Below are 26,486 nucleotides of genomic sequence, written 5' to 3' on the forward strand. Positions count from 1 at the left end.
CTCACTCGGCTGTCACGTCACACATGAACAGTCCCGCCTCCGCCACCAGCATTGGACCAATGTTCTGTCTGTCACAGGAGATGGTCCAATGCCGATGGCGGAGGCGGGACTGTGCGTGTGTGACATGACAGCCGAGTGAGAGCCAAGTGGAGATGGCGGCTCGGTGATTTCCGGCGGGTGCTCGTCCCCCTCCTTCCCCTCCGAGGTATGCCATAGGTACGCACTACAGTCTCGGCCAGCGCTGCCGCGCTACCCTCGTTTAAGGGCTTCCTCATCCTCCCCTTCACCACAGACTGCTGAACATTTGGGTATAGAAGCCCCAGGCCGCGCTACAGTCCCGGTCAGCACTGCCTGCATCTGAGAGTTCCAGCTCCCTCCCTTCCACCATCGAGTGCTGACAGCTAGAAGCCCTAAGGTACTGTGTATCTCCTTGAACATAGGAGCTGCTCTCTGAGTTGCTTGCTGTACATTGCTGCTTATCTTATTTTTAATTTTAACTGCATTTACTATTTGGATTGTTTTTCCAGAAAATTCCCTCTTAAAATTGGGGTGCGCGTTATACGCCGATAAATACAGTATATATTTCTTAGTTTTCCAAGGCATTGTGGGGGAAAAAATGCAACTTCAAAAAATTCACTATGCATCTTACTAAATACCTCAGACTGTCTTCTTTCCAAAAAGGGGTCATTTGGGGGGTATTTGTACGGTTTTGACATTTTAGGGCCTCAAGAAATGAGATAGGCCATCAGTGCATTAGGATTGATCAATTTGCAATAATGCATAGCTTAGTTTGTAGACTCTATAACAAAAAACACTCTATAACACTCTATAACAAAAAACAATTATCATACACTTATCAGGATTTTTTTTTTTTTAGCAAAATACATTTTGGCCTAAATTTTCACTGAAATTTTTTATTTTATTTTAATTTCTCTTAAAACAGAAATTAGAAAATGTTGTTATTTTTTTTCTAAATATTCGCTCTTTTTTCGCTTATATCGCAAAAAATATTAAAAAGGAAGTTGTGAATAAATACCACCAAAAGAAAGCTCTATTTGTGTGAACAAAATGATAAAAATTTCATTTGGGACAAGTATGGCATGATTGAGCAATTGGCACTCAAAGTGCGAGAGCACCGAAAGCTGACAAGTGTGTGTAAGTGCCCAGTTTTGAGGTGGTTAAAAGCAATCTACTGAGCTGGCCAGAACCACCTCTGGAGGGAGTCTGTTCCACATTTTCACAGCTCTTACTGTAAAGAAACCTTTCCGTAGGCATTCAGTTTGCATGCGTTGCGCTATACAAGTCATTCATTCTAGACGTAAAGAGTGCCGTGTCCTCTGTGTTGACCGTAAAGCGAATAACACTAGGGGGCGGGGAAGGGGTTAAGTATGTTCCCTGGGTGTGTTCTTACTGTGGGGGGGTGGCCTCACTAGGGGAAACACTGATCTTCTGTTCATACATTGTATGAACAGAGGATCAGCATTTCCCACCGACAGGAATGGGAGCTGTGTGTTTACACACACAGCTCCCGGTCCCCGCTCTGTAACGAGCAATCGCGGGTGCCCGGCGGCGATCGCGCCTGCCGGGCAACCGCACGGGAGTCACCGACGAGCGGGGGGCGCAAAGAGAGCCGACGTAGTATGACGGGCTCTCGCCCAGGAGAGTCGACCTGCGCCGTAGAATGACGGCGGCTGGTCGGCAAGTAGTTAACATATAGGTTGCACCTAGGGATGTCCCGATACCACTTTTTTAGGACCGAGTACAAGTACCGATACTTTGTTCCAAGTGCTCGCCGATACCGATACTTTTTTTTCAATGTCATGTGGCAGTTTGACAGATGGGGACTGATAGTTGGCACTGATAGGCAGCACTTATGGGCACTGACTGGTGACTGACGCTGATGGGCACTAATAGGTGGCACCGATAGGTGGCTGGCACTGATTGCACTGATAGGTGGCACTTGTGGGCACTGATTGCACTGACAGGTGGCTGGCACTAACATCTCTGGACCCCCTTACATTACACAGCAACCTACATCACTGGACCCATTTACATTACACAGCACCCTGCACCACTGGACCCCTTTACATTGCACAGCACCCTGCATCACTGGACTCCTTTACATTACACAGCACCCTGCATCACTGGACCCCTTTACATTACACAGCAACCTGCATCACTGGACCCCTTTACATTACACAGCACCCTGCATCACTGGACCCCTTTACATTACACAGCACCCTGCATCACTGGACCCCTTTACATTACACAGCACCCTGCATCTCTGGACCCCTTTACATTACACAGCACCCTGCACCACTGGACCCCTTTACATTACACAGCACCCTGCATCACTGGACCCCTTTACATTACACAGCACCCTGCATCACTGGACCCCTTTACATTACACAGCACCCTGCATCACTGGACCCCTTTACATTACACAGCACCCTGCATCACTGGACCCCTTTACATTACACAGCACCCTGCATCACTGGACCCCCTTACATTACACAGCACCCTGCATCACTGGACCCCTTTACATTACACAGCACCCTGCACCACTGGACCCCTTTACATTACACAGCACCCTGCATCATTGGACCCCTTTACATTACACAGCACCCTGCACTACTGGACCCCTTTACATTACACAGCACCCTGCATCACTGGACCCCTTTACATTACACAGCACCCTGCATCACTGGACCCTTTTACATTACACAGCATCCTTCATCTCTAGACCCCTTTACATTACACAGCACCCTGCACCACTGGACCCCTTTACATTACACAGCACCCTGCATCACTGGACCCCTTTACATTACACAGCACCCTGCATCACTGGACCCCTTTACATTACACAGCACCCTGCACCACTGCACCCCTTTACATTACACTGGACCCCTTTACATTACACAGCACCCTGCACCTCTGGACCCCTTTACATTACACAGCACCCTGCATCTCTGGATCCCTTTACATTACACTGCACCCTTTACATTACACAGCCCCCCACAGCTCTAGACGCCTGTATGTTACACAGACACCCCCCCCCCCAACAGTTCTGGACCCCCTGCATGTTACAGAGACCCCCCTACAGTGCAGACACCCCCCTACAATAGACACCCCCTCCCCTCTACAATACAGACACATCCCCCCCTCTACAATACAGACACATCCCCCCATCTACAATACAGACACATCCCCCCATCTACAATACAGACACATCCTCCCCTCTACAATACAGACACATCCCCCCTCTACAATACAGACACATCCCCCCCTCTACAATACAGACACATCCCCCCTCTACAATACAGACACATCCCCCCCTCTACAATGCAGACACATCCCCCCCTCTACAATGCAGACACATCCCCCCCTCTACAATGCAGTCACATCCCCCCCTCTACAATAAAGACACACCCCCCTACAATACAGACACACACCCCCTACAGTACAGACACACCCCCCCCTCTACAATACAGAGACAACCGCCCCTCTACAATACAGACACACCCCCCCCTTCAAACCCGTAATGCTGTGCACCTCAGCTGATGATTAGCGTGCCGTGCACAGCACTTGTTGACTACACAGAGGAGGGTGAGGCGGCTTCGGTCTGCGCGGCTGTGTGACTGTGAGACAGTCACACAGCCGAGACTTATCAGAGCTGCAGCTGGGTCCTGGGTGTGCTGACGGACCCCCCGCAAAGCGATGCTTCAGCCTGTCTGTCACCTTCCTGTCACCGCCATGCCAAGTCCTCTTCAGTCGCGGAAGGGGGTGCCGGCCTGACACCCCCCCAGCATGTGCTGCCCGCCCCCTCTCCAGCCAAACTCTGCCCGCACTCCCCCCGCCCTCTTCTGCCTTCCCCAGCCACTGACTCCTCCTGCCCTCTCCGGCCAAAAAAAAGAGTATCGCGCAAATGCTCTGTATCGATACCGATACTAGTATCGGTATCAGGACAACCCTAGTTGCACCCCAATGAAAAGTCAGCCAAGTGCTCTAGAAACCCAAATCCCTCCTCCCTACACCAGATATTTAGCCATGCATTCAGCTCACTAATCTTCCCTGCCTTACCTGTGTTGCGCATGGCACAGGCATTATTTCAGAGACCATCACTTTGGAGGTCCTTCCCTTCAACTTGCAGCCTAGTTCATTAAATTAATTCTTAAGGAGCCCCCACCTTCAGTGTATTCTGTCATTGGTTCCAACATGGACCAAGACAGCTGGGTCATGCCCAGCCCCTCCCAGTAATTTATCAACCCGGTCCACCACATGCCGAACCCTACCACCAGGGAGACAGCAAAACATTTGGTTAAGGCAATCCTCGCGACAAATTTGTCAGGGAAATGGCTGTGGAAGTACTGGCAATCTTGCCAGTAGAAGAAATGGCCGAAGGCTGTGTTGGGGAAATGGCCATGGAAGTACTGGCAATGTTGCCAGTAGAAGAAATAGCCGCCAGAGGCACATCATGTGACAGTGGATCCCCCTGCTGACCTATAAAAGGCTGCCACTGTCTGACCCAAATTGCTGGATTGTCGTCAGCTTCCTGTGTCTGTTTACCTTGTAACTCCTGGCTTGACCTCTGCTTTTGGCTTGACCTGTGATCCCGATTATCTCCTCACCCTGACCTTGGCTTGGCTGACTATTCTTCGATCCACTGCCCACTGTTTATGACCCAGCTTGCTCCTGTTTGCTCTTGGACTGTCTCCTGGTATATGACCTCTGGCCTGGCTGCGAACCCTGCTCCTGGTTTACCCTGCAAACGCCTACTCAGGACTTCTTCTTGCACGGCTACTGACATCACTACCCAGCGCACCCCAGCTACATTCTGCTTACCAGCCTGTTGCAGCACTACTGGCAACCCGTGCACCTTTGGGAACCGTATGCCCTGTATCACTCCCAGGGGAGCGCTGCACTTAGCCGCAAGGGGCACCCTCTCTGCCACTCTGCCTCACATCAGAGACTTGACAAAATTATTCTATCAGTCCTTCTGATTATAGAATTCCCTATTACCACCAACTGTCTAGGCCAACCTGCACTCCCCTCACCACTTCTACTAGATGGGCTGCTCTCCCGGCTGTTAGGGGTAGCAGTGGCATCTAGGGCTGCCACCTCTGTGTTTGCCACCTCCACATCTTCACCCAATTTGTCAAATTTGTTTTGAAGCACAAATACAGGACTGGCCTTCTTTTACTCTGAGCCCCTTCCACTCCCTCTAACTACATTAACCCATCTTCCTATCTGATAATCCTGACTTGCCCCTCCACCCTCCACATCAATCCTACTGACCACCTGCTCAGCGAGCAGAGGACCCCTTTCAAAGTTGTCCTTTCTGTCCAGTGTTGCAACTTGCTCCTCCAGATCTCTAATGCGAGCTTCCAGAAGGGCAACCTGCTCACATCTGTCACAGCGATATCCATCCTGGAGTTGTTGCACCAATTCTGCATACATGTGGCACACTGTGCACTGGGCAAAACCTTCAACCCTGCTAGCACTCATTTCCCAGTTACAATATAATTACTTACAGGTTAGAAGACTCCTGTCTTAACTGCTGCTTTTATCTCCTGTTTTTTAACTCTCCAATTTAGTTCAAAATTCCACTTATGATCACAAAATTCACATGCAAGCCAGCTCCAAGGGGAGTTTGTATAGACACTTATATACACACCTGTGAACAATAACCACTCCCCTTAATTGGCAGGAAGGGGAAAACAAGCTGTTTAAAAAGTGACAGAAAAAGGAGGGAAAACAAGTATTTTAAAAAAAACTGATAGCAAACTTATCAAATAAAGGAAGAGGGAAAAAAACACAACACTTGCAAGCAGAAGCAGTCAAAAGCACAACTCCTGGTTATTAACTCTCAACTTTAGTTCAAAATTTCACATGCAAGCCAGCATTAGCATTAGCAGGGAGCCAATGTGTTACCTAGGGAGTGTTTCAAACTGTGGGGGGATGGGACTGCCTGGAGGAGACCGATCGCTGTTTCTAATCAGTAGAAACAGCAGATCTGTCTTTCCTCCCCTGACAGAACTGACAGATCTCTGTTCTGTCTCTGTCAGGAGCGATTGCACACCCCCTAGAGCTCTTAAAGTGGCCGACAATCTCATGTTATGCATAGGAACTTTAAGCTCTTGTTGTGGTGGTACAGGGGCCCTGTTCTCAATATATAAGATGTTTCTGCCCACACCTGCCACCTGTTGGAGATGTGGCTCTGCAGAGGGTAACTATATAGATATCATATGTTGTGGAATCCGGCCCTTTTGGTCACGTTTTTGCATTTTACAACAATGCTCGAGTCCTTGACCCCCAACCCAGAGATAGCGCTCCTTTCCATACTCCAGGGATCGGTAGCTTCTTAGTAGCTTCTCAGAAATGGACCTTACTACGTTTTTTTCTTTCAGCAGCTCGACAACTTATACCACCACATTGGAAGACAGATGTTACCCCCTCCTTATCCTTGTGGGTCTTCACGGTGAATGATAAAATGCACATGGAGGAAATTCTACTCCCCCACAATGGTCATACATCAGTGCAATCTTAAACCTAATCAGCAGAGTCGGTTACCCCCCTGTGGTCCTCTTATTGTTATTACTTTCATTAACTCTATTATGCTCCTGCCTTTGGTTTGTTGCTCAAGGCTCTGTCTCTTTCTTACCTTCTTCTACTCTCTCCGTTTCTTTTTCCAGTCTTTTTCCAGTTTCGGCCATCTCAGGCCATCTCCTTTTCCCCCTTTTCTATCCCATCTTCCTTCTGTTTCTTTATACAGCATATGCCACCATATTTTTGGGTGGCTCTACCTGATCTTGTCATGACAACTATGGGCTGTAAAGAATAATGAAGTCCAGGGAACTGCCACAGTGGAGAAATTCCTGGGATTGATGTAGACTGGACCACAGAATAAAAATTTCAGAGACATCTGTGCAAACTATTCAAGGTCTGTTGGGACTACAAAAATCCTGTTCACTAGGAAATCATAAACCAGCTAGAACAGAACATAACTTACATTTAGAGTGTCTTAAATTGTATGTATGCTTATTTTTAGCACTCTGAATGTCTTGTATTGTTTTCCTGTAATTTTAAGCAGTTTGTACACTTGATTAGTAAAACCACATTAATGTACTACTGGGTGTTTTTCTTGCTTTTCTGCAAAGAATTAGACAAGTATTTAGCCAAAAAAGCAAAAAGGCAAAATATGAAGCAAATGAGCATTACCTTGTTATTCCATTCTGGAGATTCTTCATTATGATAGAGCATTAAAAGGTCTTCGGAAAAATTAAGATTTACCAACACCTCCAGGCATGGGTATTTTAAAATACTTTCAGGTTTTGTATTGCTGTTATGGATACAGTTTGTTTTGTCTTTGAAAGTTGCTCGTACAAGGGTACATGTAGATTCAGCAGTCCACACACTTCAAAGGCAAAATGTACATTAAAATTGTTTATTAAAATGTCCTTCACATCATTGTACAAATGCTAATATCACAATTTAAATGTTTATTTAAGGTTATTGTATTCATGAATGCTTTAGCTTTTTCTGATACATTTGTTATGGTATGCTTAAAGTGAAAAAAAAGGGGCAAAATACCTCTCTGTTGGTCATTTCCCAGAATCTTCATGGGCAGGGGCGTAGCTACCATGAGGCAAACAAGGCGTTTGCCTTGGGTGGCATTATTCAGGGGGGGGGGCGGCACCACCCCCTAGGCAGAAAAGCAGAGGCATCATCTTTAATTAGGCATCGCGGCCCAAGCAGGACAGCTCAGTCCTTTGCCAGTATCCCCCCTGTGATTATCAGCCCCTGACCCCTCCCTCTGTTCTGCCCACCCAGGGCTCTGCTGCGGGATCGGAAGGTTCGGCTCTGTCCAGTGCCAATCCCCGGAAGGAGGCTGGCTAAGGGGAGGCTGTGTGCAGAGCAGAGCCAGGCAATGTGTGCAGTACTGAGGCAGTGCATTGACCGATTGTAGCCTCGTAGGTCAGTGATGATGCCTGGGGATCCCCGTCTGGGGGTGGATGGGAACAAGGTGTCTGCAGATGGGATAGTGTGAGGTCACTGCAGTCTGTGTCCTTGCTCCCTGTCACCAGAGGGTAGGAGGGGAAAATGCTGCAACTACAATTCCAAACACAAACACTACATTGTATACACTTACTGGGTTCACACTGCAATCATTGGTCACAGGTATGAGATCATCTTATGCCCTGCTGGTCCAATGCTCTGCCCCATTGACCACATGCTCTGCCCCACTAACCCCATCCACTGACCCCGTCATCTGTTTTTGCCCCGCTGACCTCATCCCCTGACCCATTGATCCTGTCCTCTGCCCCCATGCTGTGCCCTACTGACTAAATGTGGCACTTGAACAAATCATGTCTGAGCCCAAGTTCACACTAGCGCGATCTTAAACATTGCATGTGATTCGCACCCGCACTGCAGGTGCCGGTTGTATACAGTTGTATGGCATACAGTTGTAAGGCTGAACTTGCATTAAATTAGCAGGAAAAAGGTAAAAAAAATAACTTTTTTCCCCTGTACCGAAATCGGATCGCATGGGTGTTCTCACCCATGCGATCCAATTCCTGTGCGAGTTCACGGTTCGCACTGCGATCTGTGAACCGATCTGGGGGTGTCATTAACAATGTGTGGACACCCGCAGCGGTTCACAGAAGGCAGTGTGAACTGCCTGTGGGAGAGATGCGACGCGGGAACCAGCGATGTAATCACGCTGGTTCCTGAATCGCATCAGTGTGAACCTAGGCTCAGGGTTCGATGAGGAATCTGCAGCTGTTCACTGTGAATGGCTGCAGCTTCCTCATCAGAACCTGTCCCTGAGACAAGAATGGTATACCGTGGCTGGGGTGGGACAAATTTAGATTGGGGGGGGCCCGATTTTTGTCTTGCCTAGGGCAGCACAAAACCAGAGCTACAGGCACCATAGAATCATGTGCTTCAAACATCCTTCTGGATGTGTTAACAGGCCTGTCCTCCGCTGTACTATGCTGTGGTTCCATCTGCTATCCCCTACTAAGACTAGTGTGTTCTGTAGTGATATAGTAGGCAGAAAGTGGAAACGCAGCACAAAGCATGGAAAACATCATACAATATAACCAGAAATGTCAGATACCAGTGGTGACTGTAGCACTGTAAAAATTGAAGCCAGTTCATTTAAGACTTGTAAGTATAACAAATGTTTTTCACAGGCTAGTTCCAGTTCACCTGTTTTGGTCAGTGACAAAGTTGTTTTAAATGCATATAATAAACAACGAGTGTATAAATTGCAACTGTTGTATCTACATTTGACTTGGCAGCATCTTGCAATCCAGCAGGGGTAGGCAACCTTATAGAGGTGGAGATCTACCTGAACAACATGGGAGAAGTCAAAGATCACCGGGCACAGAGTCACCTTCGCACACCTAATTTAGACTCCAATTGCTGTACTACTGTGTCGCAATCACTTGCATTGCACGGCAATAATGGGTTGAGCAGCCAATCCCAGACGACGTCCGTGGTGACGAAACGCGTGGCGTGGCTTGCAGACTTGATGTCATGCTCTCGACGAAGGAGCCCGGAGCATATACCATAGGAGAGATCAGAGAAGCCGCCGCTTCTCCACTAGATGTGTTTTTAAATCGCAATCAGATCGGAATCACCATCCGAGACCCTAGGCACCACTTCATACATCTTACAGGGTCCAGAGGGAGACCTAAAATCCTCAGGTGCGCTGAGATCATTGTAATGGTGATCGCACTGACAGGGTAAGGAGACATTACCACATTTGGGTGTCTTCCTGGTGGATGAATTTCCTTCTATCCTCTCTTGGTGTCCATTCGGATTTCCCTTCAAGGAATTATCTATCCTGCAAGGACTTAATTTTATTTATTTAGCAAATATCTTGGATCTTACATTCACACAGTGGGACTTTCTTATATTCACATATTTTTGTCACATTATTTTAATCTATCTACCAGTGAGAGAATTTTTTTCTCATTTCACCATTCAATATTGTATATCTAAGATCTATTATTTTAGATCATTTTCACTTGTTTTTTTGAGCGCTGTACTATTTTTTACACATGTTTTAGCAATTTTTTGTATCACGATTTTTTGGTACTGGCAGCTTAATATTCATTCATTTATTTTTGGTGTTTATCACTTCATCTTTTTATCTAGCGCAGTGTTTTTCCTTCTGGAAAATCTATTTTTTGCAATAATGGGTTTAAATCAGGTGGTGAGGAGGCAACATATCGCCACCTCACCACCCGTCAAACACACTCAGGTTGCTTTTCAAAGGAGGAGCAATGCCATCTGCACTTGTACATGAGCCCTTAGTTGCATTTAGCAGCAGCACCCTTATGGCTTGTTCACACGTCAAGATGGGGGATGGTTGAGTCCCAGTTTTACCGCTTTCAATCCCTACCCTCATTTGGTGTACACATGCCACAGCAGGAATTAAGCTCCCTGTTGCTTTTGGTGGGTGCAACCGCCTCCCAATCACAACCCATTCTAGTAAATGGGGCCACTCTGCAAGCGCCCCACAACTTTTAGGGGTCCAAGGGGTTAAAACAGGTGGGGAGAAAACACCACAAGGCTGCCATTATGCCAAGTATATCCCTTCACATTGACCTGAAGATCTCTTTTTTCTTGCTGGCACTACTCTGGAGACCGTTAACAAGGATAAGAGGTGGAGTTGGTATTACTCTGCATGCGACAGGAGTCAGCACTACAGAGGAGGCACCAATGTATGTGGCTCTTGCTTTTGACTACAGCTCCAAAATTACAAGTAGTCTCTCTGCATTGCACTCTGATGTTCTGGAATGGTGGGTCAGCAAGCCCAGACTGCGGTCTACCAATCACCTGTCTGCGATCTACAGGTTGATGAACCCCGTTGTACAGCATCACCCAGATTAGAGTTTGAAGGCGAAGTTCACTTTTTATTTCTAAAATCCAGCTCCCTTATACCATCAAACACTTCCAGCCCAAGGACGTCATATGACGTCTGACTTTCAATGGGAATATCTGAATGGTGCCTGCAGCTACAGGCATCATTCAGATATCCTCGTTTTCAGCTGGCGATTCTGTGCACCATAAGAATGATCATAGCGGCAGGTAGGTTAGTGTGTGTCAGGTAGGTCAGTGTGCGTCAGGTAGGTTAGTGTGCATCAGGCAGGCCAGTGTGGGTCAGGTAGGTCAGTGTGGGCCAGGTAGGTCAGTGTGGGCCAGGTAGGTCAGTGTGGGTCAGGTAGGTTAGTGTGTGTCAGGTAGGTCAGTGTATGTCAGGTAGGTCAGTGTGGGTCAGTGTATGTCAGGTAGGTCAGTGTGTGTCAGGTAGGTCAGTGTGGGTCAGGATGTCAGTGTGGGTCAGGAAGGTCAGTGGGGTTAGAGTGTCAGGTAGGTCAGTGTGTGTCAGGTAGGTCAGTGTAGGTCAGTGTGTGTCAGGTAGGTCAGTGTACGTCAGGTAGGTCAGTGTTGGTCAGATAGGTCAGTGTGGGTCAGGTAGGTTAGTGTGGGTCAGGTAGATCAGTGTGGGTCAGTGTATGTCAGATAGGTCAGTGTGGGTCAGGTAGGTCAGTGTATGTCAGGTAGGTCAGTGTATGTCAGGTAGGTCAGTGTGGGCCAGGCAGGTCAGTGTGGGCCAGTGTGTGTCAGGTAGGTCAGTGTGGGTCACTGTATGTCAGGCAGGTCAGTGTGCGTTAGGTAGGTCAGTGTGTGTCAGGTAGGTCAGTGTGGGCCAGGTAGGTCAGTGTGGGCCAGGTAGGTCAGTGTGGGTCACTGTATGTCAGGTAGGTCAGTGTGCGTCAGGTAGGTCAGTGTGGGTCAGTTTGTGTCAGGTAGGTCAGTGTATGTCAGGTAGGTCAGTATGCGTCAGGTAGGTCAGTGTGTGTCAGGTAGGTAAGTGTGGGCCAGGTAGGTCAGTGTGTGTCAGGTAGGTCAGTGTGTGTCAAGTAGGTCAGTGTGGGTCAGTTTGTGTCAGTGTAGGTCAGTATGCGTCAGGTAGGTCAGTGTGTGTCAGGTAGGTAAGTGTGTGGCCAGGTAGGTCAGTGTGTGTCAGGTAGGTCAGTGTGGGTAAGGTAGGTCAGTGTGGGTAAGGTAGGTCAGTTTAACTCGCTCGTTGCACGGAAGGAGGAAGGATGATGTGGCGGAAGACCTAAGAAGTCATATTCGGCACCCCCCCACTAACCATTAATATAACAGGATGCATCAATGACCATTATTAACAATATAATGGGTTGCATTTTAAATGAGCACCAGTGCAGTGGGGCACCAAACCAAGTACAAACATAATGGGGCAATTATACACCGACCACCAAAGTAAGGGTAAACTTCACCTACTATGAAGGTAATGGGTACACAATATTGACTACCAATATACAGGGCTGGTGCAAGAATTTTTGACACCCTAGGCGAAACCTAATTTTGCCGCCCCCCCCCTGGCTCCACCCCGGACTCCACCCCCTTTGCCCTGCTTATGTATACCCTAACTTTTTAATGAAGCGCCCATCAAATACCGCCTCTCCAGCGTCCATCAAATAGTCTCAGCTGTGCCCATCCATTTCACTTCACCTGTGCCCATCAAATACAGTCTCAGCTGTGCCCATCCATTTCACTTCACCTGTGCCCATCAAATACAGTCTCAGCTGTGCCCATCCATTTCACTTCACCTGTGCCCATCAAATACAGTCTCAGCTGTGCCCATCCATTTTGCCTCACCTGTGCCCATCCATTTCACCTCACCTGTGCCCATAAATTAGTCTCAGCTGAGCCCATCCATTCTGTCTCACCTGTGCCCATCAAATACAGCCTCACCCGTGCCCATCAAATACAGTCTCAGCTGTGCCCATCCATTCTGCCTCAGCTTTGCCCATCAAATAAATCTCAACTGTGCCCATCAAATACAGTCTCAGCTGTGCCCATCAAATACAGTCTCAGCTGTGCCCAAATACAGTCTCACCTGTGCCCATCAAATACAGCCTCACATGTGCCCATCTATTTCGCCTCAGCTGTGCCCATCAAATACAGCCTCAGCTGTGCCCATGAAATACAGTCTCAGCTGTGCCCATCAAATACAGCCTCATCTGTGCCCATCAAATACAGCCTCACATGTGCCCATCTATTCCACCTCAGCTGTGCCCATCAAATACAGTCTCAGCTGTGCCCATCAAATACAGTCTCAGCTGTGCCCATCAAATACAGTCTCAGCTGTGCCCAAATACAGTCTCACCTGTGCCCATCAAATACAGCCTCACATGTGCCCATCTATTCCGCCTCAGCTGTGCCCATCAAATACAGCCTCAGCTGTGCCCATGAAATACAGTCTCACCTGTGCCCATCAAATACAGCCTCACATGTGCCCATCTATTCCGCCTCAGCTGTGCCCATCAAATACAGTCTCAGCTGTGCCCATCAAATACAGTCTCAGCTGTGCCCATCAAATACAGTCTCACCCATGCCAATCACATACAGCCTCACCTGCGTCCATCAAATTCTACCTCACCCATGCCCATCAAATACAATCTCACCTGCTCCTATCAAATACAGCCACACCCACGTCCGATCAATCACATCAGTGCCAAATAATGCAAATCAAGCTCTGGGGGGGGGGGGGAGGGGGCAGATATTTTAATATACACATACATTTAAAAAAAAATATTGTTAACACATACACAAACGTTTTACTTTACTCACCACCACACCAACTTGAATGGTGAACCCTGTGGTGGCTGCCTGCCCTCGCTCACACCACCTCTGCTGTTGTACAGTGGCACTGGGGTGCCTCTTCAATGCTCCACCTGTCCCCCCAAGCCCGGGAGCCGCCAGTACCCATGATGCATTGCACGGCATCAGGCTCCACACACTGTGACTGACAGGACTCAGGAGAGGGGGGGTGCCGGGGGGCGCTGTGCTACGGACGGTACACCTCCTCCTGTCACACACAGACTGTCAGTCATTGTGGACAGAGATAGACCTGAGAAGGGAGGGGCTGCTGCTGCCTCATGTGAGTCGGCTCTTTCTGCTGAAAAGGAGGAACATTGCTGGACACGGACGGACCTTTGGTGACACAGGAGATGAGATGATGACAGTAATGGAGGGCGCCCAGGCTGGGGGGGGGGACCTATCTATGCCACTTGTGATACACGCTGATGTCAGTCAGACTCACTCAGAGCAGAGAACTGGAGCCGCGCAGGGGGGATTTCTGCCTAGCAGCGCTGCTTCACATGTCAGGGCTGAGGACGCTGCCGCCTACCAGCATTTTGTGGAGGACAGTGCGGGAGTAATAGCGGTCGGGCGCCTCTAGGCGACAGTGCGCTCTAGGCGGTCGCCTAATCCGCCTAGTGGTAGCGCCGGCCCTGCCAATATAGCAAGGTATTTCTACTAACTACTAATAAAGATTGGGCCTTACTCCACTGACTAACAATGTAAGGAGGCAATGCACCACTGACTGCCACATACTGGGGGCATCTACACCAACCAATGATGTAAAGGGTTTTTTTTAGGGGCTCTTGCACTTTACACTAGCCATTCGTGTACTTAAAGGGGGGGCTGTACATTGAGAATCAATGTAAAAAAAAGGAGAAACTAGAAGGGCTTTGCATAGGGTACCACAGAGTACCTGTAAGTTGAAGGTTTTTATTGGCGTTCATTACAGGTAGCTTTTTATCAGTAGACATGTGCATTTGTTTTCGTCCGAATTTTGGGTATTTTCGTTATCGTTTTAACAAACGAAAACGAACGCGCAGAATCCGAAAGATCCGACATAAAAATGCTTTATTTTCGTTTTCGTTGCTACAACAGTTCAATATTCATAAGAGATTCGACATGACGCTGACAATAGCAATCTGTGTCTATCGAATCTGTGGTCGAATGTGCCTAACCTTAACCCTATTAGACCAAGATTATTCTACATAGAGAGAAAAGATTCGATATTATAGAGACAGTAGACCATTCGACATGAAGGGCGAAGATTCGACGAAGCAGCAAAAAAACATACAAACGTCGAATCTGTCACTGAAGGCTTATGGTGTCTGTTGAAAGTTCTAAGAAGACGCTGCAATTGCAATAACATGCTCCACCCACAGGCTATAGAAGAATTCAAATGTTGGTTGACTAGTAATAATAATTTATAAATATAATTATTACTAGTGTAATACAACATTAGAATTCTTCTATAGCCTGTGGGCGGAACATTCGACTGGAAATGTAGGATTGTGGCATCGTACAGTTTAGCTGCTCCGTCGAATCTTCTTAGAACATTCGACAGACACCATGAGCCTTCAATGACAGATTCATTCTTAATTAATTCTTTTTTTCTGACTAATGCATTTTTTAACGAAACAAAATAAATAAAAACGAATTTCGGGAGTAACTAAATAAATGTATTTGTCGGACGAAAACAAAATTCTGAAACAAAATATTTCAGTGTGCACATGTCTAGTTATCAGTGGTAAGGCTCCATTACCACTGGTGGCCAGTGACCTAAATCGCACACCTATATATGCTGTCAACTGTTATTAGGGTTGAAAAATACTAGATGTCTCCAAGATTCAACTGGAAAAGGAGGGTACCATTGGAGAAGCATCAACATTTTGCTGTGGGGTTCTGTGATTCATAATTACTATCCTGTTTATATATATACGCTGCTACTGAAATTATGTACGGCAAGGCCCCTTTCACATTGGGGCGGGAGGTGCGGTTGTGCTAAAGCAACGCTATTTTTAGCGGTGCTTTACAGTTGGAATGGCGGTGGTATTCCACCTCTAGCGGTGCAGTTTTAACCCCGCTAGCGGCCGAAAAAGGGTCAATACCGCCCGTGATGCGCCTCTGCAGAGGCGTATTACCGGCGTAATATTTGCGGTTTCCCATTGCTTTCAATGGGAAGGAGCGGTGGAGAAGCTGTAAACACACCGCTCCTTCACTGCTCCAAGGATGCGGATAGCAGGACTTTTGGAGCAGTCCTGCTAGCGCACTGCTCCAGTGTGAAAGCCCTTGGGGGCTTTCACACTGGAGAAACAGTGTTAGACATAACCTTTTGGGGCTAAACAAAGTACAGGCAGACAGTCTGTTGTTTCAATGAACGCTGCGACGGAAGCAGGAACACTTTTATTACTTATGAGGCATAGACAAAACATGAACTCACAAACGTAACACTGCCATCTAGTGATCATACAATGTAGTAGGCACACAGCAATGACATATAGTGGTTGTTGCTCATTAGATACAAACCTTGTATGCCAACACCCCCACTCAACAACTACTATCTATGTCAATCCCATTTCTGATCTAAGATCAACAAATCTGTTTCTAGCTAGTGGCTTTGTCAAAGCATCAGCAATCATTTTTTCCGACTCACAATACACAAGTTCAATCACTTTCTGATCAACTAAGTCATGAATGTAATGATGTCTGACATCGATGTGCTTGGTTCTTCCATTAATCTTTTCACTTGTTGCAAGCTTAATGCAACCCTGATTGTCCTCAAATAAGACGGTAGGTTCTGATGTTGCTTCTCCAAGATCCTTGAGTAATTGCTGTAACCACACAACTTCTTGACTGGCATAAGCTGCAGATATGTATTCAGCTTCTGTAGAGGACAATGCCACTGACATCTGTTTCTTGCTGGACCATGATATAGGACTGTCTCCCAATTTTAATAAGTAACCACTTGTGGATTTGCGTGTGCTGTGATCACCTGCCCAATCGGAGTCCACATATCCCACGAGGTTTAAATCACCACTTGCTGACAGTTTCAAATTTAAGTCTTTTGTCTGTTTCAGATATCTCATAACTCTTTTGATCGCATTCCAGTCTCTTTGACATGGTTTATCAACTCGCCTGCAAAGAAGAGACATGCTGGCTGCAATGTCTGGACGTGTAGTGGTTGCAATGTAGAGAAGTGCCCCCACTGCTTGTCTGTATTGTTCATTGGATGTGAGAAGATCATCTTCTCCTTCTAACTTTGGATAGGCTGTATCCATAGGTGTGCTTGCACCTTTCGCCTCCGTCATGTTGAATTGCTGAAGAATAGATTACATTTTGCACTCTGATTCAACAGGAAACTTCCATCTTTCTCACGCTGGATGTCAATTCCAAGATAATATGTCACTTCACCTAGGTCTTTAGTTTCAAAGTGCTCGTTGAGTACTCCTGTTAACTTTGCAATTTCATTGTTGTTTTTGTGAGCAATGATCAGGTCATCTACATAAATTAGCAGATACATCCACTCAGTGTCTACTTGTTTAGCATATAGGCACGGATCAGCTTTGCTTCTTGTAAATCCTTCATTTAGTAGAACTTGATTAATCTTCAGGTTCCATGCTCGAGCTGATTGTTTAAGGCCATAAAGAGATTTATTCAACTTGCAGACAAGATGCTCTTGTCCCTTTTTCAAATATCCTTCTGGCTGTGACATGTAAATTTCTTCTTCAATATCACCATTAAGAAAAGCTGTCTTAATATCGTGATGTTTCACAATCATTGTACGCATGGCAGCCACTGTCATTAGTGTTCTGAAAGTACTTTGTTTAGCAACTGGAGCAAAAGTAGCATCATAGTCCTCACCGAACGTCTGTGAGTAACCTTTAGCAACCAGCCTTGCTTTGTACCGACAGACTTTCCCTTCAGAGTTACATTTGGTTTTAAAAACCCATTTATATCCAATGGCATGTTTACCTTGAGGTAGCTCTGAAAGTGTCCATGTCTGGAGATCTTCGAGTGATGTAATTTCTTCATCAGCGGCTTTATTCCATATTTGTTTCTCATGCATTGGCAGTTTCTGCATCTCTTTCCATGAACCTGGTTCAGTTTGAACAGCTCTCCGAGCTATGTAAGATAAACGTTCAGCTGGAACACCTTTATTGATTCTGGTTGATTTTCTGACTGAAGGTATTTCTGGTTCAGATTCAGGTTTTGATTCTTCTGCAGTAATTTCTATTTCTGTATCACTTTCCTTATTTTCTTGAGTGACTGGTGTTGATTCTTTCTCAGTTTAAATAGTTTGTGTCTGTTGTTCAAACTTTGAGCACATAGAAGTTTCATCAATAATCACACTTCTGCTGACTGTTACCTTGTTCGTGTCTTGATGTAAAATCCTGTATCCTTTTTGAGATTCACTGTACCCCACAAGTACACCTTCTTTTGCACATGCATCCCATTTTGTACGTTTTTCTTTTGGAATGTGTACATAAGCTTTACTTCCAAAAATTCTGATGTGTCTTAAATCTGGTTTCCTTTTGTTCCAAAGTTCATATGGAGTTTTTGTTGTTGCTTTTCCCGGCAAACGATTTTGAAGATAACATGCAGTTGTGATAGCTTCTCCCCAGTATGTAGTTGGCATATCAGCATCAAATAGCATGCTCCTCCCACTTTCACACAGTGTGCGGTTCATTCTCTCTGCAACTCCATTTTGCTCCGGGTTATATGGAACTGTTGTCTGGAACATAATTCCATGCTTCCTGAGAATGGCTTGTGTTTTACCACTTGTATATTCTGAGCCATTATCTGTTCGTAGTACTCTGGGCATTCCGCCAAAAATATTATTTACTTGAGCGAGATACTCTTCTAATTTCTCTGGCACTTCATCCTTATTGTGAAGTAGAAATACTGTGGTATATCTGGAGTAATCATCAATGAAGGTCAGGAAGTACTTTTTCTTTCCTGGAGTCAAAGTTTTCATTGGACCACAAAGATCTGAATGTATTAAGTCCAGAGGTTTTTGAGCTTTTCCTTTAATACAGCTGGTACAAATCATTATGTGATCACATGGATTAATCGTAATACCACTTGCATAGTTATTCTCAACTATTTTCTATATTGTATCAGAATTTCTGTGCCCCAATCGTCTGTGCCAAGTGTGGATGCAGTTTGAATGTTTATCCTCTTTGGCTATTTTAACCATTTCACTGCAGTTCAGCTGATATAGTTCATCTATGATTTTAGCCTTTGCAAGCAAGCAATCCCCTTTTGTTATGATACAACTGTCACCCTGAAATGTGACTACATTGCCTTGGTTAGTGAGTTTCTTTACTGACAAAAGGTTGCTTTCAAGATCTGGCACATACAGAACATTCCTCATATGGATCTTTTTAGTGATATCTGGAGAGATAGGACAGTATAGAAAGCCATCTCCTATTCCCACTGATTTCATGAATTGTCCATTAGCTATAGTTATCCCTTCTGTTTTGCTTTCATCAAGCTGAACGAAGAAACTTCGGTCATTTGTCATGTGACTTGTAGCACCTGAGTCCACACACCATGCTTGCACAGAGGTGACACCATTTTTGGATCCGAATGCATACTCCTTTGTTTCTATGACATTCTTAGCTTGTTGCAATGCACTTTGTTTTTGCATTCTAGCTTTCCAGATTCTACAATCTGCTTTTAGGTGTCCTGGTTTCTTGCACACAAAGCATTCCCGCTTTTCTAGCTGCACGTTACTGTGTTTATTTTTGTATTTCGTCCTTAAAGCCGTCTCTGAACACACACTCACATTACTCATGCTTTCAGTTTTGCGCTTGTATTCATCCACAAGCTTGCCTTTAACATATTCCAGTGTCAGATCATCATCTGGACGTGCATCTAGTGCTGTGACAAGTGTCTCATAACTTTCAGGAAGTCCACTTAATAATAGCGCTGCAACATGGAAATCTTTTATCTCTTCTCCAATCCCTCGCAGTCTCTCCACCATCTCGAAGGTCTGTCTTATATAGTCCTGCATGTCCTGGTCTTTCTGTAGCTTGGTCTGATAGAGCTTTCTGATTAAATACAGTTTATTGCTGAGATTAACTCTTTCATGTGCTTTCTGTAACTCTTCCCACATGTCTTTAGCAGTCTGACAGTTACATATATGTATGATTTGATCATCATCTATGCACAGGGAGATTGTGCTCTGCGCCTTCTGATCTCTGTCTAACCACTCCTCTGTGGGCTGTGCAGGTCTTGGTTCATTTATACATTTCCACGTACCTTCTCTTATAAGCAGCATTTTCATCTTGAATTTCCAAGATTGGTAGTTCTGATTCGTCAGATTTGCAATGGAGATCTTTGCTGAGGGGATGGCAGCGGCCATTTCTGCTGTTTGTCTTTCTGTTGCTGTCTCCTGCACTCAATTGCTCTAGCTCACTGTATCTGGCTATATCCAGGGGTAATCTGTATTATATCCTGGGCTTCTGTAACATGTCCTGGGCCCATAACCTGTTAGACATAACCTTTTGGGGCTAAACAAAGTACAGGCAGACAGTCTGTTGTTTCAATGAACGCTGCGACGGAAGCAGGAACACTTTTATTACTTATGAGGCATAGACAAAACATGAACTCACAAACGTAACACTGCCATCTAGTGATCATACAATGTAGTTGGCACACAGCAATGACATATAGTGGTTGTTGCTCATTAGATACAAACCTTGTATGCCAACAGCAGCCGCTGTTTCAGGTCGGTTTTAGCGTAATAGCGCCTGCAAACCACCCCAGTGTGAAAGGGGTGTTATTGATGTTTTTTATCGCTGTATTTTCCGTTAAGCAAGGGAAAGGTTTAAGGTTAGTAAAACAGACACTGAAAATTAAAGTGCTTCTAAACCCAAAACAAAAAATTTATTTTGCAGTTTATCAGTCCTTAGATGTGGTCACTAAAGTCGTTTTGTTTTGCCCTGGTGACACAGTCAGTAACACACTTTCTTTCCTATGGTATCAAAGCTCACTTACTTTACCGTTTCTAGGAAGGAATTGGAGTTGTCATCCTAGGACAAGAAGCATGTTATGAATGAAGCTAACCATAGATCAGTGGTTCTCAACCCTCTAGTGCTGCGACCCCTTGATAAAATTTCCCAAGTTGTGGGGACCCCTAACAGTAAAATTATTTTGTAGCGTGGGTTGTCGGCACCCAAGGCAAGACAAGGAATTTGTGCCCCTAACCCATGGACATTTAACGCTCCCCGAGTCCCTTCCACACATACAGTATTAAATCCCATTATGCTACATTTTAGGATTCTCATTTCTTTCCCTTTTATCTCTCTATCCTAATCCCCCCCCCCATCACTCTCTCTAGCCATCTTTCTTGTTGTTTAATGGCAACTATAATCACAGGTAGCTTTACTCACTGTGTTTCCGACTTTGTGGTGTCTCGCAGCAGCGACACCTACGCCAAAATCGGGAGATAGGGTCTCCTCCATCCCCTTCCACTTCATTCTTCACCAGTGAGCTGACCTCTAGTCTCTGCCCTCCAGCCATGCTATGAACTGAGTGGGAGGCTGTGAAGAGGCTGAGTGGGTGGCCACAGGCTCCAGAAACAGCCCTGCTGGGAGGCTGCAAAAAGGTTAGGAGAGCGGCCCGGGCTTTAGGAACAGCCCAGGATTTGGTGACCCCTGGCAAATCGTCATTTGACCCCCGAGGGGGTCCCAACCCCCAGGTTGAGAACCACTGCCATAGATGGATAGAATTTCAGATGAAAATGATTAGGAAGTCTTAGAAAAATTCATACGAAAATTCTCAGAACATTAGAACGTCATTCAAAAGATTCAGTTTGCTTTAACATTTGATTTTGGAATGAATGGACTTTAATGAATGAAAACCACATACACTGTTAGAAATTAATTCAAGAAAAATTCCATTCCTGCTTCCTCAATTTTTCTAATAACCACTGTAGAAAACGACCGTCGATTTGATCCACTAATGACTAAAAAACAAACATATTTGATAATTTTGGTAGAAATTCTACCCGTATATGGCCATCTTTAAGAACACCCGCTCTCATTTCTCATTATAACAGAGATGGAAGTCCTGTAGTCCTAACAAACATTCTAATGAGATTGAGATAACACTACAGAATGTGCAGGACAGTGAATAGGAATAGATTTCTGACAGCAAATAAAAGAAGCTCATTTTAAATATAACAATAAATATAATGTACCTTTTTATATACTTGGGTAGAATGGTGACTCCCAACAGAAAAAACATCATTACCGAACATATAATCATTCCAATGCCCAAGCATACTGCTCGTGTCTCTCCTCGCTTTTGAGCCATAAAAAGTTTCTTTCCCATCGTAAATTCATTTATGGACTTCAAACAATAATTATTTCATCGGTTTACAGAGAAAGTGTGTTTTCTATATGGCTGTAAGTAAAGATATCACAATGTATAGGTTACGTCTGAGAATTGAAACATCACAAAGTTAAACAGAGGTAGATATCACAGAGGTCAGTACTTCTCTATACAATAAAAAAAAATGGGATTCTGCTAATATTAGTACACGCGTTTTGAAAGTTGTTCCCTGACTGCAGAAAATTACATAGTTAAATTAATAATTTTGTGGCAGCTTGCAAAATGACTTCTGTATAGAAGTCAATGCAAGCCGCTCCAAAGTCAACCCCAAGGAGTACAGGAACCTTTTTGTAAGTCAGAGCGACTTGAGTAGCTCCTATTAGAACGGTTCCATTGAACTGAATGGTGCGTGACTTGTGAACCGAAACTGAGCATTCCAAAGTCCTGAGGAAGTGGGGTATCCAGCCCCTAACTTCTAGTTTGCATAATCTAATGCAGCTATTTATATTGAATTGAAAAACATTAAAGGGGTTGTAAAGGTTTGTTTTTTATTTTCTAAAGAGGTTCCTTTATAGTGCATTGTTGGTTCACTAACCGTTTCCTTCGATTTCTCTTCTAAGTTTATTTTTTCTTTGTCTGAATTACTCACTACCTGTTCCTCCTCAGTAAGCTGTTCTGGCTGACTAACCACCGCTCGGATGATGGTGGCAAGTTTACTGAGGAGAAGCAGGAAGTTAGAAATTCAGACAAAGAAAAAAAACATTTAGAAGGGAAATCGAAGGAAAGGGAACCAACAATCCACTAGCTTAAAGGAACCTATATAGAAAATAAAAAACAAACCTTTACAACCTCTTTAACCGCTTAAGGACCGCTGCATGCAGATATATGTCTGCAGAATGGCACGGCTGGGCACAAGGGCGTACATGTACGTCCCCTTTAAGAGCCCAGTCGTGGGTCGCGCAGTGCGTCACCGGTGGCACACTCACGACACATTCCTAAGCTCAGTGACCGTCTCCGCGGTAATCCCGAACCCGAACGCCACCGGTATCCCGCGATCAGGTTACAGAGAGGAAGAACGGGGAGAGACAAGTGTAAACAAACCTCTCCCCGTGCTTCCTAGTAAGACTGACATTGATCGTCTGTTCCCGGTCATGTCATGTCCCCCCACAGTAAGAAACACAAATCAGGGCACACTTAACCCCTACAGTGCCACCTACAGGTTACCCCCTTCATTGTCAGTGTCATTTTTACAGTAAACAGTGCATTTTTATAGCACTGTTTGATGTATAAATGACAATGGTCCCAAAATAGTGTTAAAAGTGTCCGCCACAATGTCATAGTCACGATAAAAATCGCTGATCGCCGCCATTACTAGTAAAAAAAAAAATATTAATAAAAATGCAATAAAACTATCCCCTATTTGGTAGACGCTATAACTTTTGTGCAAACCAAACGCTTATTGCGATTTTTTTTTACCGAAAATATGTAGAAGAATACGTATCGGCCTAAACTGAGGAAAAAACATGTTTTTTTATGTATTTTTGGGAGATATTCATTATAGCAAAAAGTAAAAAATATAGAATTTTTTTCAAAACTGTCGCTTTTCGTTTATAGCGCAAAAACTAAAAACCGCAAAGGTGATCAAATACCACCAAAAGAAAGCTCTATTCGTGGGAGAAAAAGGCCAATTTTGTTTGGGAGCCACGTCGCACGACCGCGCAATTGTCAGTTAAAGCAACGCAGTGCCGAATCGCAAAAAAGTGGCCAGGTCTTAAAGCTGCATAATGGTCCGTGGCTTAAGTAGTTAAAAACTTAGTAATTTTGAATGAGAAATCATTGAATAACCACAATTGAATAACAATACAATATAGTTAATCAGTAAAAGTCCTGCTGTAGAAATCATCAAGACAATAAAAATACCTTTACCTCAGTTAAAAGACAATAGTTACAAACTTCTGATTATCATTTACACTTAGAAATAGGCACAATTTACTAAAGAACCTAACTGGTCTTTATCCACTCCAATACAGGGCACTTTCACCCCCTTCCCCCCTTCAGTGCTCTCACACTTTCAATGACAATTGCGTGGTCATGCTACACTGTACCCAAATGAAATTTTTATCATTTTGTTTACACAAATAGAGCTTTCTTTTGGTAGTATTTATTTACGACCCCGTTTTTTTTTTGGTTTTGCGATATAAGCGAATAGAAGAGAGGACATTTTGGAAAAAAACAATATTTTCTACTTTCTATTTTAAAAGAAATCCAATAAAATCAAATGTTGTCATAAATTTAAGCCAAAATGTATTCTGCTACATGTCTTTGGTAAAAAAAAATCCTGTTAAGTGTATAGTAATTGGTTTGTGTGATCACGGACATATGTACGCAGATGATCATGTAAAGATGTGCGCAGATGATCACGGACATATGTATGCAGATAATCATTGGGACATATGATTTTACTGGGACATATGTGGGGGACAGGTGTTATTACTGTGTAGGGACGTGTGTGGGTACACCATTTTGGTGACGTGTGTGTTTACACTGTGTGAGGACACTGGGCCGGTCATCAGTGTGTAAAAACACAGCTCATACTCACTGATCACTGGCCGGCTGCAGTGATCCGCTCTCCTCTCCTCACTGACAACATCTGTGTGAGGAGAGGAGAGCCGATTGCCTAGCAACCGGCTCTCTATTTACATCACATGATGGCTGTGATTGGAGGGCCAATCAGCTCCTGCTGATCGGAAATGCGCGCGATCCCCCTCCTTCTGAGGGACATTCCTGAATGTCCACTCAGAAGGAGGAAGCACCCACCCGGCAGTATATGTGCAGTGGCTGGGTGGGAGGTGGTTATAATTAAATGCAAGGCTGCAAAATAACCATGTGGAAAATTGAAGCACTGTGCAAACTTTCCACTTTCTATACAGCCCCTTGTTGAAAAAAAAAATAGAAGCTTTTCTGAAGGACACCAAACATGTTGTGCAAATTTTGGAAGATCTAAGTTGTAGAGAAGAGTGTAAAATGATTACAGCAGATGTTAATTCACTCTATACCATCATTGACCACAAATATGCAATTGAAGCTGTAAAATGGGCTTTAGATACATTCTCATATCTCGAACAAACATAAGAATTTATTATCGAATGCCCTTTGTTTGGATTGAGTCGCATGGATCCCCATTGGGACAAAGTTTGCCCCCAGTGTGGCAAACATCTTTATTTTGCAAAATGTGAGTACTTCTTGAAGAAATCGACCAAAACAATTAAAGTGTTATGATCTCTTTATAGACAGACAAAGTATTGATAATATCGAATGGAGATAATGAGAACTTGGAGAGTTTTAAACAGAAACTGAATGAGCATCAAAGGAACATCTGTCTGACATTGAAACAACATTAAACTACCATTGAGTTCTTGGATTTGCAATCGAAAAATTAGAATGATCGTTTTAAAACCATAGATTTTTTAAAGTGGTAGTAAACACTTTTTTTATTTTTACCTACAGGTAAGCTTTTAATAGAAGGACAATAGAAAGAGCAGTCAGCTCTGAGAACGTACCCTTCGCCACTGCAGCCCTGATTGAAAAGATATCCAGTACTGCCTTAGTCCAATCAGATGCCAGTTACATCACTTCCTGGTATATGATCCATGCTGGTCAGTGTGGAGGTTCCTTGCTCCTGGAGAAACACTGATCTATTTCCAGCCAGCTCCTCAAACTTTTCCAGGTATCCAGAACAGCAGTGGGACCCGCAGAGCCATGTGGAATGCCAGGACTGCACTATACTTTGACGAGCATGCACCTACTAGCATCTTGTAAGCGTTTTTAATCCTATCCTAATAAAGTTATCATTTTAATACTACACTCAGGTCGACGCCTCTCCCTTCCCTGTTTTTTCCTTAATCGGCTGGTGCAGGGTGCCTGATATCCACAGGCACCTGACAATCAATAGGCAGAGACACAGAACGCCAATCTGCCTATTTAAACAAGGTAGATTGCCGTTCTGACAGATAGGAAGGGATGGGATTTGTGTCCCTGCAAAGCAGGAAATAAATGCCATCTCTTACCTTTGTAAAAATAAGTCACACACAGGGCCGGTTCTACCACTAGGCAGACTAGGCAGCCATCTAGGGCGCAGCCATGGCTCCTGGTTCCCTTCCAGATGATCGATTCCCCCCTGACAGGTGGTGGTGTGGAATGTAGTAGGAGGAGCAGGAGGCGGCTCCATCTGGCTGGCTGCTGGTGCATAGTTGCTGGCGAAGGAGCAGGCAGATCCCCTGAAGCTTGGGTGCTTAGTCCTCCACTCCATTGGGTCGCAAAGAGGTCTGGCAGGAGCAGCCTCTTACTTTGTCTTCAGATGCAGCACCCAGCGATCAGCCTTGTAGGGCAGGCAGCCTGTAAGGACTCGCTCTGAAGCCTGTATATACTCCCAGGTTGATCGAGATGGTGGGTGTTGC

At 44.9% G+C, this 26,486-nt stretch overlaps 1 protein-coding gene across 1 annotated transcript in view; it reads right to left on the reverse strand.

Annotated features, from left to right (window-relative positions):
• The window catches only part of KCNMB1 (potassium calcium-activated channel subfamily M regulatory beta subunit 1), a 92,197-nt gene that overhangs the window by 13,820 nt on the left and 51,891 nt on the right, over positions 1 to 26,486 (reverse strand). Inside the window, exons 2-3 of the mRNA XM_040344697.1 lie at positions 21,896 to 22,101; positions 7,219 to 7,414 (exon numbers count right to left, since the gene is read on the reverse strand). Of these exons, the coding sequence (XP_040200631.1) occupies positions 7,219 to 7,414; positions 21,896 to 22,029 (330 nt within the window). The 5' untranslated portion in view covers positions 22,030 to 22,101. The remainder of the gene's footprint in view (positions 1 to 7,218; positions 7,415 to 21,895; positions 22,102 to 26,486) is intronic.

The sequence above is a fragment of the Rana temporaria genome, chromosome 3 (assembly GCF_905171775.1).
Source record: "Rana temporaria chromosome 3, aRanTem1.1, whole genome shotgun sequence".
Classification (NCBI taxonomy): Eukaryota; Metazoa; Chordata; class Amphibia; order Anura; family Ranidae; genus Rana; species Rana temporaria.